The 14,174-nt window shown below is 46.3% G+C and overlaps 1 protein-coding gene and 1 long non-coding RNA gene across 3 annotated transcripts in view; one reads left to right on the forward strand and one right to left on the reverse strand.

The window, feature by feature from the left end:
* LOC119564619 overlaps positions 1–14,174 on the reverse strand; it is a 234,949-nt gene that overhangs the window by 173,710 nt on the left and 47,065 nt on the right. The gene's annotated exons all lie outside the window — the stretch shown is intronic.
* LOC102934153 (zinc finger protein 135) overlaps positions 1–14,174 on the forward strand; it is a 190,519-nt gene that overhangs the window by 9,294 nt on the left and 167,051 nt on the right. The window contains exons 1-4 of one of the 2 annotated variants that reach the window (XR_006287749.1): positions 168–221; positions 5,625–5,738; positions 6,108–7,203; positions 13,929–13,934. Coding sequence is in view for 1 of the 2 variants with exons in the window: in XM_043537520.1 (XP_043393455.1) it covers positions 95–221; positions 5,625–5,738; positions 6,108–7,060 (1,194 nt within the window). In the remaining variant the exon portion in view is untranslated. Of the gene's footprint in view, positions 1–94; positions 222–5,624; positions 5,739–6,107; positions 10,012–13,928; positions 13,935–14,174 lie in introns of those variants that run through there. The other variant, XM_043537520.1, reaches the window with a different exon arrangement.

Here is a 14,174-nt window from a genome sequence, read left to right on the forward strand (position 1 = left end):
CTGGAGCTTCCATTTACCTGGTGCTGCTGTTCTGTGAATAGTGGGGTTGTGACTGGGGAAGCAGGTACTGAGTGTTGGACTTTTGCTCTTTCAGGGGCTGGTGACTTTCGAGGAGGTGGCTGTGTATTTCACCCAGGGGGAATGGGCTCTGCTGGACCCCACTCAGAGAGCCCTCTACAGAGACGTAATGCAGGAGAACTATGAGACGGTGATCTTTCTGGGTAAGGAGTCCTGTCCCCTCGGTTATTAGAAGCTGTGGGGTCTCTAAAGAACCAGAGTAGTAATAACTTTATACCTGTATTCGTCATACAAGTTTTGACAAGTTTCCTTGCCCTCCTTTTTTTTCCTTATCTCCCACCCACTAGAATAATTTTTGGACATGTGCCTTTTTGGTGCCGTCAGTCATTTAAAAATTGCATTTAATGTATCCCTATTGGATACATTAATAACTATTTTAATAACTAGAGCTTTCATGTCTTCTCCTCATTTTAAGAGGAAAATATGTCACCTGTAGAATTCTAAATTGCATAAATAGGTGTATGACTCATGCATGGCTTGTGTGATTGTCAGATGAGCGCCTCTTTTGATAGGAGAGAGCATAATGTTGCCATTCAGGAGCCCACAGTTGAAGGGAGAACAGAGCCGTGGGAGGGGAGAAGAAGCGGGGAGTAGCTAATTCTGGGGTGCCAGGACATGGGGAAGGTGTGTACAGGATTAGAGGTAATAAGGAGCACGGAGGGATGAAGTAGTGAGAGACAAGGAGGGAACACAAGAAGCTCCCAAGGTGCTGGGACGTGGTGACGGCTGAGAGTAATGGGAAGAAGGGGAGAGGAGTGTGGAGGAAGGGCACCCAGGAGGTGGGCTGGGTGGGTCAGTGGGAGGGAGGAGAGGTTTGGGGATCTAGAACTGTGGGGGATCCAAGGCCTTTAACCCTGACTCCCTTCCCAGGCCTTGTTGCTTTAGAGCAGGGGCGGGCAAACTTTTCGGCCTGAGGGCCACATCGGGTTTCGGAAATTGTATGGAGGGCCAGTTAGGGGAGGGGGTTGTGGCCAGGCCCCCACCTTCTATCTGCCTCCCCCGGGACTCCTGCCCCATCCATACATCCCCGCTCCCTGTCCCCTGACCGCCCCCCGGACCTCTGCCCCCTAACTGCCCCCCACCACTCCATCCAACCCCTCGACCCCTGCCCCATCTAACCACCCCTTCTCCCTGTCCCCTGACTGCCCCCAGAAGCCCTGCCCCTGACTTCCCCCTGCCACCCCATCCAACCCCCCCCCGTCCTTCCCGACTGCCCCCCTGGGGCCCCTGCCCCATCCAACCACCCCTTCTTCCTGTCCCCTGACTACCCCCTGCCCCCATTCAACCCCCTGTTCCTGCCCTGACCCCTATCCACACCCCCGCCCTCTGACCACCACCCCGAACTCCCCTGCCCTCTATCCAACCCCCCCCGCCCCCTTACTGCGCTGCCTGGAGCACCGGTGGCTGGCGGCTCTCCAGCCGCGCAGCCCGGCCATGCTGCCGCCGCCACCACACAGCACAGAGACCGGGTCAGGCCGGGCTCTGCAGCGGCCCTGTCCCAGGAGCTCAGAGCCCCGCTGCCTAGAGCATTGCGCCTGCGGTGAGGTGAGGCTGTGGGGGGGGAGGGGCCGGGGGTAGCCTTCCCGGCCAGGAGCTCAGGGGCCAGGCAGGAGGGTCCCGCGGGCTGTAGTTTGCCCACCTCTGCTTTAGAGCCTACACTCCAGTTTTATTTCTGTTCAGATTCACTTCATTATACATTTCCCCCCCTCCCAAATATTATTATTTTAACTCTTGACCTCCCTCTCCCACGCATTACCCCATATAACCTCCCCATCTCTATGCACGGTGGACCCTGGCCACCGATCCTGAGTCCTTCCTGCATTCCTCCCTCCCATAGCAGGGCTGCTACCCAGGCACAAATGGGCACTTTGTTGATGATGTCACAGGCTGGTAGTGTAGCCTGTACAATTTTTACACCTATAAGATTACGTATTGGGGTACAACTTGCCCCTGTACCTGGATACTCAAAGTTAATTGAGAAGATGAAATGTGGTGAAACACACAGAAACTTGATTTAATACACACAGCTATAATTGAAATCATAGGCCAGGATCAATACACTTAACGATTAGACTAAGATAAGTATAGTAAAGAGGGTCTTGCACTCTGCATACTTGCAAGTTATGGACACCATTGGAAACAAAGATCGAGGGGCAAGGGAGACCATCAGAAGGGAGGTCCTGATTCCATTTACACTGTCTTGAGAACCCAACAAAATGAAAAAATGGTTACTAGGAGAGGTATTTTATATGCTTGCTTATGGTAATAGAATGGCTCCTTTACTCTGCTCCTTTACTCTGATTACAATAATGTCAGTAGCTGCCCCAACTCATATGTGGCCTTTGGGAAGTCCATAATTAAGCACCAAGCATTAATACTCAAGATTTACATCATTTATTTATTAATTCCAATATATGAATGTGGTCCAACTGCTGAGATTCTGCATAGCAACCTAATTGCTAAAGCTTGCCCCAAACTTCCTTCTTTCAGAATCCTGTGGCATATTGCACCTGTTTGTGGTTCCTTGTTAGTCTCTCAAAATGAGGGTGCAAAATACCTGACCTTAGGCCTATTCCGGTAAATCCCAGACTTTTGCATAACTAATCCCACAAAGCCTCAACCTACTGTAACAGGCTCGTAACTGTAGCAAGCTTAATAACCCATTTATTTCTGTTCACCTCCTTGCCCCTCCATGCATGTTCCAAACTAATAAGCAACACTCTGATAATGACATTTTACTTCTAACGACTATAAAATTACCCACAAGACCTGAGACTGGGTCAAAGGCCATAAAATCAGGTCAGGATCAACAGGAGTGAGAGTTTGGGGAGAGCCTTGTCCTCATATCCCCATCTGCAGCAGCCGAAAGTTGTCTTCCCTCCACGCTCCTTGGATCTTTGAGCCTGACCCTCCTGAGGTTGCGTGGCCCAGTTCTTGTTTCTTACATTCTCCTTTTCTGGAAGAATTAGAGGCTGTTGCTCCTGAATTTTAGTGTTTAATTCCCCAGCCTTTTCCACATTACACATCTCCCTCCCATTACACCTGAGTCACTAGATTTCCTAATTCCCCAAAATGTGCTTCTGTGATGTGTCAGTTCTGGGGTAGCTAAGCCTTTGATTTGCCTCCATGGTCTGCTCAAGGAATGCCCTCTCAGGTATCAGGCCTTTAGCCAGCCCCTCTCTATGGGTAGGGACCCACATGACCAGGGTTGGAGGATTGCAGCTTGTCCTCCCCTGTGGTCACTGGACTAACGTCCAGTTCCTGTGCTTTGCTTTCTCTCCAAGGGCTGTGAGCAGTGTGTGTGTGTGTGTGTGTATGCGTGATAGAAGTGGGAATTTTGGTGATACTTGTATGATGCCAATACACACCTCAGTTTCCCTCTATGATTGGTATTGCTATGATCATAAAGAGCAGGAGACATGAGGTGTTTTGTCACTTAGCTGTCATGCGGTGATCTGAATGGGTCATTAAGGACTGGCTGGGATCAAACTACATCAGTGAAATACCCGACAGACAAGGGAATAATTGTCACCTGGCCATGGGAGGATCTCACAGGACAGGCACAGTGAAAAGAAATCGAACTGTTTTCAACAGCAGCATGGCTCAAGGGCCTTGGCCAGTATGGACCATATTGTCGTCTTTGCTTCTCTGTCCTCATCTAAGGACTTTCCAATGCTGTGTTTCAGTTGCCTAATAAACCCTGCTATGTTTTAAAAGTCTGCCCAGTGTCACAGCAAAAGCTTGCTGAGGTGCATTGAAGCATGAATGAGGAACGGTCTCTGAAGAGGAGTGTAGTTGAGCTGGGCCTGCTGGCAGAGCTCTCAGGTTGAAATAGGAGTCTTGAAGCCAGAGGCTCAGTCTCAGGTGTTGAAGCTACATGGCCTATCCTTGTGGAAGAGTGGGACCCCTTGGGGGTCTAGTGCACTCCAGGGGCACCTCCCAAGGACTCTTTAAAAGCCAGGGCATTGCACAGATGCTGTGGATCTATGACAGTGTGCCAGAGGTTAAGCCTTATGGGGAAAAGATATAAAACAAGCAAAGGATCTAAATGTGTATTTACCATCGTCCCCTCATCAGTCCTCGTGGGAATCCCTGATCAGTTCCAAAGTGTATTAAGGGGTTACCTCTTGGTTTTCAGGTCATGTCAGTTTGTATCCCAAAGAAATCCTCCACAGTCAGCTCAAACTCTCCCCAAAAAGTCTGTCTGTTTTCTTCAGTCTCCTGAAAGACGTATAATCAGTCACTGCCCCTTTTGGCATGGGGCAAAGCTTAAAAAGCTGGAGATCTGCATAACTAGCTTTGAGATCTGGCATTCATCACCCCTAACCAGATTGTACAGGAAACCCATCCCTCAGCCCTCCCTGGTTGCTTTCAAGGGCTGGCTCAAATATACAGATAACAGTCATAACTAGGGCCAGTGTTTGCTGGCAATTAAAATAGAGAAATTTCAGATTTTCAAAGCAGCATGTTTTGGAAATTTCAGATATGCATTGTATTAATACAAGAAATACATATTGACAAACATGAGCAATATGTAATCCTTTACAGCATGAAAGTACATTGTGGGGAGGGGACAGGAGCCAGCTGTCTGGGGGAGGTAGAGCCCAGACACTGGGCATTGAGAGCCTAGAGCCAGCTGTGTGCTGGGGAGAAGGGGCATGAACCAGCTGTGTGCAGGGGAGAGATGCTGTGGACACAGCCGAGAGCAGGTGCGAGCGCCGTCTGCTCTGCGGCATGATGAGGGAGACCGGCGTCCCACTGCCAAGTGCCCTCCCTGCCCAAGGGAAACTCCACAGTGGTTTTGCTGAGCCCAGACTTGTATGAGGAGGGAAGAAATTGGCAGCAAGTCTCAACTTCAGCCAGCCCCCAGCCTCTGCCCTGCGGCCTGTGGAAAAGTCAGGTGTCTTTAGGCAGAAATTGGGGCGGGAGGGTCATGACTCTGTGTGCCCTGCCCACACATCACCTCTGTCCTGCACCCTGGAGATGAGTCAGGTGTCTCTGGGCAGAAATCTGGGGGTTGTGACCCTGCGTGCCCCACCCACCCTCTGTTCAGCAATTCCGGATGTGAAGGGTGATTCCAGAAATGAAGAGTAACTTCGGGGAAAAAATGCAGTCATAGCGACAATTTCCAGAAAACACTGGCCCTAGTCATAACATTAAATATGGTAGTCTCAAGATGGATGCCTGTGTTCATCCAATCTGTCACTCTGCCTTCACATAGTTCACTCGGCTGGTGGGTTCTACCCCTTCCCCCATTCTGTGTCTGCCTTGTCTATTTAGATTGTAAATTCTTCAGGGCATGGGCCTTCTAATATTTTGTGTTTGTATGGTGCCTTCCACAACGGGAACCCACTCTTAGTTGGCCCTTAGGCACTAAGGTAATGAATATGATTTATAATAATAACTCTCCTGCCACTTTGAGCCGCGGAAGCTGGCCTTGGGATGTTACAGCTTAAAAATGAGCTGGGTTAAAACCATGGAATATTCTTTGTGACAAGTATCCCACAAATTCCACTGACCTCCCTTGTTTTCTTTGTCTTGAGCAGGGTTTCTAGTTTCCAAACCTGATGTGATCTCACAGCTGGAACGAGGGGAAGAGCTGTGGGTCCCAGATCTCCAGGGCTCTGAGAAAGAAGTGCTCCCAAGAGCTGCCTGCACAGGTGAGGAGTTGGTTAAACCAATTCAAAAATTGTCCTTGAATACAGGAAACATTTGGGATGCCCTACAAAGACCTTGTGAGCACTCCGAGTTTAGGATTGTTCCCAGCAGGTGTGGAATCATTATGGCAGAAGTCACTCATGGTTTCCCACCTATCCTAACAGACAACTGGCAGCAGGTCCCTCCCCGATCTCACGTTCCCCTGAGTGTTATGGTGAGATGCGGACCAAAACCGACCCCTTCCTCTCTCCTCTGGGGAATGGTTTGCGGAAAATCAGCTCCTGATAGGCTTGATCTCTCCCGCAAATATTTTGGTTTGTTCATCCCTTTTTCCATTCCTCTCTCTGAGATTTCTTTTCTCTCCGGCACAGGAAGTGACCTATGTCTGGATCCTCTCTCTCTCCCATCGGGTGATGGGAAGGTGAGTGAGAACGAGGAGAAACCCTGGCAGGAAGATGCTGAGCAAAGAGAAGCACATGGGATGTTATCAGGAAAATCCAAAGGGAATGTTTCTGGAAGTTGTGCACTCCCAGAAAAAGCAAAAGCCTGTGAGAGTCAGCACAGGCCAGAGGAAAACTTCAGTAGCCACTCAGACCTTATTAAATGTGAGAGAATTAACTTGGAAGAGACATGCTACACATGCCATGTGTGTGGGAAAAGCTTCAATGGGAGCTCTGACCTTCTCACACATCAGAGAATCCACAGAGGAGAGAAACCCTACACGTGCTCTGAGTGTGGGAAAAGCTTCAGTTATAACTCACACCTTATTATACATCAGAGAATCCACACCGGAGAGACACCCTACACATGCTCTGAGTGTGGGAAAAGCTTCAGTCAGAGCTCAAACCTTATCACGCATTACAGAATCCACACTGGCATGTCACCCTACAGATGTTCTGAGTGTGGGAAAAGCTTCAGTCATAGCTCAGCCCTTATTAGACACCAGGGAATCCACACTGCAGGGAGACCCTACACATGCTCTGAGTGTGGGAAAACCTTCAGGCTTAGCTCAGCCCTTACCATACATTGGAAAATCCACAGTGGAGAGACACCCTACACATGCAATAACTGCGGGAAAAGCTTCAGCCATAGCTCAGCCCTTATTAGACACCGGAGAATCCACACGGGTGAGATGCCCTACACGTGCTCTGAGTGTAGGAAACCTTTCAGGCACAGCTCAGCCCTTACCATACATTGGAGAATCCACAGTGGAGAGAGACCCTACACATGCAATAACTGTGGGAAAAGCTTCAGGCATAGCTCAGCCCTTATTAGACATCAGAAAATCCACATGGGCGAGAACTGTAACAAATGCCTTGACTAGGGCTGGCCAAAGTGTTGTTTTTTGTTTTTAAATCGCATTTGCTAATTCCCACATAGCGATCTTTGCACCGTCTTCACCGTGGTCTGTCAGCTCCCCCAGATGAGTTGCCTGCTTCTGCCTTTTGCAGCTCACCCTTCTTTGGGGTCCTGTGATATTTTCTATCAACTCCTTTCCTTTTGAGTCATAAGAGTGTGTGTCCGTCCAGCCAGGAATGTTCATCAGCTCCAGAGAGATGGTTTGATCCCAACAAGCTACACTGAGGCAAAAACTACCTGTGCCCTACATCCACTAGGACTGTACATGGTGTTGGTTGCTCAAGTTAGTGATCTTGGTATAAAACCACAACTAGAGTTGCAGTGCAGATGTAGCCTAGGTGCAGTGGTTGCATTCGCTTTCCCCTTGACCTGACGTAAACTCCATCACTTCTCCTAGTCTAAAAACAAACCCTGAGCATCCCGGTTATACTGTTCCCCCATTTCAAAGCAATTGTTAGTCATAAGGTTCCCCCTTTGGGAATAAATTCTTTCATTCCCAGTTGCTCTGATGTTGCTTCAGGTTGGGCTGGAGAGCAGATATTTTTACTACCATTTTCCTCACTTAAAATATATTGAAGTATAACAAAGAGCAGGAACAGGGCAGGGATAGGGAAAACTGTCATTTCACTCTCTGTAACAACAGAAGAATATAGGGTAAGTCAGGGATTTCCTTATACCCCATCACCATCCCAATCTTCAATTGGTTAGGTCAATATTTTTTCTAAAGGGCTGGGAAGAGGATTCCCTAGTAAGTGACTTGTAACTAAGCAAAATACCCATGCATTTGGCTCCCAAAGCAGTTGTGGCCCAGACCCTGCAGGACGTCACTCCTGAAGATATCTCCTTCCTAATCAGGTGCATGTTGCCTATTATTTGGGAAATGCAATCCCTAGCTAGGTAGAGATGGGGAAAATGGAAGTGACATTTCTGTTCCGCTCACCCCTGGGAGATGCTGCAAATGTGTAGAAAATGAAATCCGTGTTGAATGTGATAGAGCTGCAGAAAGATACCTATTGTTAATAGATACCTGACATTTGGTGTCTTACAGGGATTCTAAGACGCACCTGAATTTAGTCCCTAATTTAAATCTGTGCCACCAGATTAAAGAAATAAAAGGGCATATTTGGGGGAGTTATACCTCACTATCGCTACTGATTTGTTGTGTGGTTGGTGAAGAATTCTATGCCAGAGAAGTGTAAAATTACTCCAAGTAAGGTCAAAGATTTGACAAGAACTCGGGTAGAAATTGCAGGTACGAGTGGTTGATTTTCACCCCAGAGATGGACGCTATGGTGACCTGTGGCCCAGGTAAACTATTTTTAGAATGCTACTCCCTAGTTAAGTGGCATCGCTCACGGTCCTAAAGGATGCCATGATTAAATTAGAAACAATTGTCCTTTACCATTTGGATCCAAAGTTTCATGAAGCACAGAGAGAAACAGCTGATTCCTTCAGAGCCATTCCATGCCTATGGGTCCCAATCTGGCTGCCTTGTTGGACAAGAAGCACTTTCATGCTGCGCAAATGAGGGAATGTATCAGATTCCAAGTTCAGACTGCAGGATACATAAATGCTGAGTCCTGACTCTGTGGTTTGGTCTCTTAGGCTTCATCTACACTACAGCTGGGATCGAAGCTTTGAGATCCATCCACCAGTTGTTTTAGCAGGTCTAGTGAAGACCCACCAAATCAACAGCAGATCGCTCTCCAGTTGACCCCTGTAATCTACCCCCAACTAGAAAAGTAAGGTAAGTCGACAGGAGAGTTTCTCCTGTCGACTCCCTGCGGTGTAGACCCCACAATAACTCGACCTAAGGTACGTTAACTCCAGCTACGTTAGTCACATAGCTAGAGTTGCGTAGCGTAGGTCCACTTTCTGCAGGAGTGTGGACATAACCTAAGTTTTGCTCTTCAATCTAACGTATTTGTATCATTTCTCCTCCTCCTGCTACTTTGAAAGATTAGAAAGTGTGAAAATAGAGCACAGGTGGTTTTTCTCATGATGCAACCTTCCCACATAGTGTGAGACCCCTTCCACCCACACTTCTGGGAGAAGACCAGGGGAGAAATGAACTCACAGAAATGGAAGGCACCTAGGTTATTGTAGAATGTGACTTCACAAAAAGCTCACTGTGTGAAAATGGGAATTAAGAGAAAACTGCCCTATAGGTTTATATTTTGTAATCTTTGAATAAATTATCAGCGACAATGAAATTAAACATGAAGTTAATTAGTGTAAAGCAAGAGGCTGATTATGTGATAACTTTCAATGTTACAATATAATTCAGGTTTTCTTCTAGTTCTCTCCCTACCCCCTCCTACTATATAGGAAATGGTTGCTAATCCTGAAAAGTAAAACCTCACTCCAAAGGAATTAGAGTGCGGGAATATGTGAGAGAAATAACATGTACGAGAACAGAGACCGAGTATAGACTGTAATTAGTTCTATTTCAAATGGAATTTATTTTGATAAACTTTAAAATAAATTTTCTGTTAAGAGGAAAATTGCTTGAGACAAGATGTGTAACCTTTTACCCAGTTAGAGGGTAACAGCCACAAAGTTCCCCAATTCACTTGTTTACTAAGCAAAGACACATCGGGCAGGAGATGTCAGATTTTAAAATGGTGATGGATGCATGATGATTTATTTTTGCAGCCAGTTATTTTTATGGGTGCTGAGGCCCCTTTTCCTTTTGAGGAGCCCAGCTGTTTGAGCCCAGCTGTTTAACCCTCAGGCCTGGCCATGGAAACCTCCCCATAACTGGCCTTATGTTTCTTTCGTGTTTGATACCTTTGGGGTTCGCACGTCCACACTACATGCAGATTATGACAGCAGATATTTTGAGAAAACTGCTGGGTTAAGCGGGGCTTTTTCAAACTGACATTGGCCCAAACTCTGCCTCACTTCAACTGGAGTGGGACACATCTGTATCAAAGGAGTGGTTCACTCCTGATTTGCCCAGAGACCTCGGGGGAGGTGTGGTAAACTGGAATCTACAACAATAAAGTTAAAGATAAGAGTGGAAGTCCTTCAGCTTTCCAATCAACAAGCCTGTTGTGTTCATTCCCTCTGAAGCATCTGGCACTGGTCACTCTTAGGCAGCACACTGGGCTAGATGGACCATTGGTCCAACCTAGTATGACCAGTCTTGCGTTCCTAAGTTATGTAAGTCATCTAAGAGAGATTGACTGCCAGGATCCCAGGACTGATCCCGTCTGGGGAATGAAGCACAAGGTCGACAGGCTATGCAGCCTTCAGTAGTCTCCCTGTACTTGAAAAGCTGGCTAGCCTGAAGTGCTGGACCATCTGTGCCATTACCTGGTTCCTCAGCTGCAGCTATGGTTCCTACTCCATGTGAATCCAAAGACAAAGAGTTGCAGAGATCCAACCCCTTGTAATCTTTGAAATTTATTTTCCTTTTTCTATTTTTGTCTGTTTTTTTTAATGAACGTGGATCCTTCCAAGCCTTCCTATTAAATTGGGGTGTAACAGTGCGGCTCAGTTGGGGTGTGTGTGTGTGAACACCTCTGAAAACTACACAGGGAAGATGCTAAGAAGAATAGTTCCCCAAATCTTAATAGCCTTAGAACTCTGCCCTATGAAATGACTGCATGCATGCTCCTTTACCTATGGAAGCATTCCAAGGAATTGAGCTGTCTGATATGTATTGTTCAGCGAGAGCTGTTTGAACTTCTTTTACTAATGTCTCAGTAAGGTCTGTGTCTGTGTTTTGGGGTGAGAGGGCGATGAGAAGTATTAGCTACACAAGAGTGAAATCTAAGGAGAAAACTTATCAGCTTTGAGATTTGGGGCTAAATATAAGCAATAATTTGGTTTCGGTATTGAAATATTCAACTGGCTAAATCTGGAATGCACTACCTGGGTGAAAATCTCTGATTGGGGTTTCGGCATCACTAAATACGCACCTGCCCCCTTAGGTTGCTGTTTTAGGATTTATAAGGGCTGATTTTCTGCTGTATTAATCTGATGGTTTGGCTAAATTGATGACTTGATTCCAGTGCAATATCCTTGTTAACTCATTGATTTACTGATTTGACCTGAACTTTAATCACTGTATTGTTTAACCTTTAGTTAGCTGAGTAGTATTTATAATCATTTATACTGATGTGTATTCTTGGTTTTATTTGTTCATGTTAATAAAACATATGTGATGCTCTGTACCTCGGGGAAACACCCAGCACCCCCATGTTCATCCTTGTAAAATGATTGTGTGGTATCCAATGCAAAGTTTGTCATGTTGGGTGTCTTCGGACAGCTCATGATGCACTGAGCATGGTTGTTATAGTGATGTTATAGTAATTGTTACAGTAATGTTATAGTAAGGTTATAGGTTAAAATTTCATGTATGTAGTTAGGAGGCTGAAAATGTATCCTCATGGCTTAAAGCAAGCCCAAGCAAAAACTCTCCAGGAACAGAGAGGCAGTTCACACCTCATCAGGGCATGGATGGGACAAACCCAGCCCAGCCTCACAGGAACAATGGACACTGGCTTAGGCAGCAACAAAAGAATCTGTTAGACTCTTGAGGGAGTCATCTCCTTCCTTTGGTCAGTTTGGAACTGTGATGAGGTAATGCTCACCTGACTCTGAAGGCGTGGGGCAGGGGGCAAAGCCAAGAGGAAAGAAAGGACATGATAAAAGGGAGAGACATTTTTGCCGTGCTCACTCTCTTCTGCCTACATCTACAGACACCACCACCACCACCAAGGGACTGAAATGTTGATCAGAGGGGAGAGCCTGGCTGAAAAGTAACCAGTCAGCCTGTGGTGAGAAGTATCTAAGTTTTTAAGGACATTGAAAGTGTTAAGATCAGCTGTTGTGTTTTTATTTCATTTGACCAAATCTGACTTGTTATGCTTTGACTTATAATCACTTAAAATCTATCTTTATAGTTAATAAATTTTGTGGTTTTTTATTCTACCTGAAGCAGTGTGTTTGGTTTGAAGTGTGTCAGAGGCTCTCCTTGGGATAACAAGCCTGGTACGTATCAATTTCTTTGTTAAATTGACAAACTCATATAAGCTTCCAGCATCCAGCGGACACAACTGGACACTGCAAGAGGGAGGTTCCTAGGGTTGTGTCTGGGACTGGAGATATTGGCTAGTGTCATTCGCTTGCAAGTTGGGAGCAGTTTACATGCCAGAGGCTGTGCATGACCAGCCCAGGAGTGGGGGTTCTCACAGCAGAGCAGGGTAAGGCTGGCTCCCAGAGTCAAGGACTGGAGAGACGTAGTAGATCACCAGTCCAGATAACACCAGAGGGGAATGTCACAACATTTAACTGGGATATTGAGTCATTTATTTCAGTAAGCAACAGGGGCTGGAACTGTGGCGAATCTGAGTGGAGATCAGCCACTCCACATCTGAGCCTTATCAGATTCCTCTGAATTAACACTTTGTTTCCCAAAGTGGAGCAATGGGGGGGCATCTCTCTTAGCTCCAGCTGTAGCCGGGTGGGGAGGGAGAGCTCAGACCATCACCAGGGAAAATAAGCTCCCCTACCCAGACTTTTAGGAATTTGGGGAGGGGGTGCAGTGTGTCTGAGTGAGGAGAGATCAGTGAAGTGAGGCTGATCTGAGTAGGGGTCAGGGGTCTTTCTCTGCACTCACTGTCATGGCCATGCCCAATCCTTACTCCAGTCTGGTTTGCCCAGGGGTTGTGCTTCGTCAGACCAAGACGGGGTTGGAGGTCTGGTTGGAAGGACTGTAAAAGGTAGTGAACAGCTTGTAGGTTTCAGCCAGCAGGGTTTTGGCAGAGTAAATGTGTGTGTGTTAACGGGACAATGCTGAAAGAGGACAGGATGAAGTTGGTGCGGACAACTGCAACTGCGTCTCCTGCTTTTCAGAAGTTTGAGTTTTGCAGATGTAGAGATTCTGCAAAGAGCTGTTATTGCACCAGCCAACCTTAACTCTGCATTAAGGAAGTGTTTTGCCATTTAATTAATACTGCCCCCTCAGTATTAACTGGGCGGTGAGGCTGACTCCAGAGCTAAATGCTTAGAAAGAAAACAATGAAAATATCCACTGTCCGTGACTCATTTAAAACAAATCATGCCCCACCTGTCTGCACAGGAAATGCTGAGAGGAAACAAAGCCAAGTGACTCAGGGCCATTCCCTCAGGGGAGAAGTTTAATCACTTCCATTCTCTGTATCTTTACTATAAGGGAAAGGAACAAGAAAAGCAAATTGAGTTCAGAGAGAAAGTGGCAGATTTCTTTTCTCTCCAAGGCCCTGAGAGTAAACCCTGTTCTCCACATGACCCTTTTCTTTATATTAAACTCCTCCCCATTAGGCGGGATTACTGCTCGTAACCAACACTAGCTCTACTCCCTTCAGCGTCTCAAGTGGTTAAGATTAGATGACTAATGTCCGTCCTTTCCCCTTCAACCTGCCTCAGATAGAGATAAGGAAGTTCTCCCTCACCAGGTGCCCTAGCCATGTGTCTGTGTGTCCATACACCATCTGTCCTTCCACTGGCAATCTTCTCAGATCACTGGACAGAGAAGAGAGCTTAGTGCCTGTAACCATGCCTTAGAGGGCCACAACTGAGAAAGCAGTTTGTCCTGAATTTGGCAGAGAAATAGGGCAGATACACCCCCAAGACTGGTACCTAATACCCCATAGGATATACCAAACCAGCAACAAAAGGAAACTTCTGCTTCACCATACCGACTAACAAGAAGTCATAAAAGCAGTTTCCTTAGGCATTCCAGTCCTTGTATTACCACCAAAAACACCAGACCATGAAATGAAGTGAGTGGTTCTTTAAAATAAGAGGTTCTTCTGATCCCAAAGGACCAGCCACACACCCAGGTCAATGTATAATTTTATTTATTTAAATAAATATATATATTATATATATTTATTTATTTGTATCACTTTTGATATTTCCCAAAAATCATGCTGATGCCAATCCTTTAGTATCTAAATTCTAAAGGTTTATTTTTAAAAAGAAAGAGAAAGAAAGGTGAGAATTAAAATTGGTTAAAGGAATCAAATACATACACTAATTGCAAAGTTCTTGGTTCAGATTTATAGCAGTGATGGAATAAACTGCTG

Source organism: Chelonia mydas, chromosome 28 (assembly GCF_015237465.2).
Source record: "Chelonia mydas isolate rCheMyd1 chromosome 28, rCheMyd1.pri.v2, whole genome shotgun sequence".
Taxonomy (NCBI): domain Eukaryota; kingdom Metazoa; phylum Chordata; order Testudines; family Cheloniidae; genus Chelonia; species Chelonia mydas.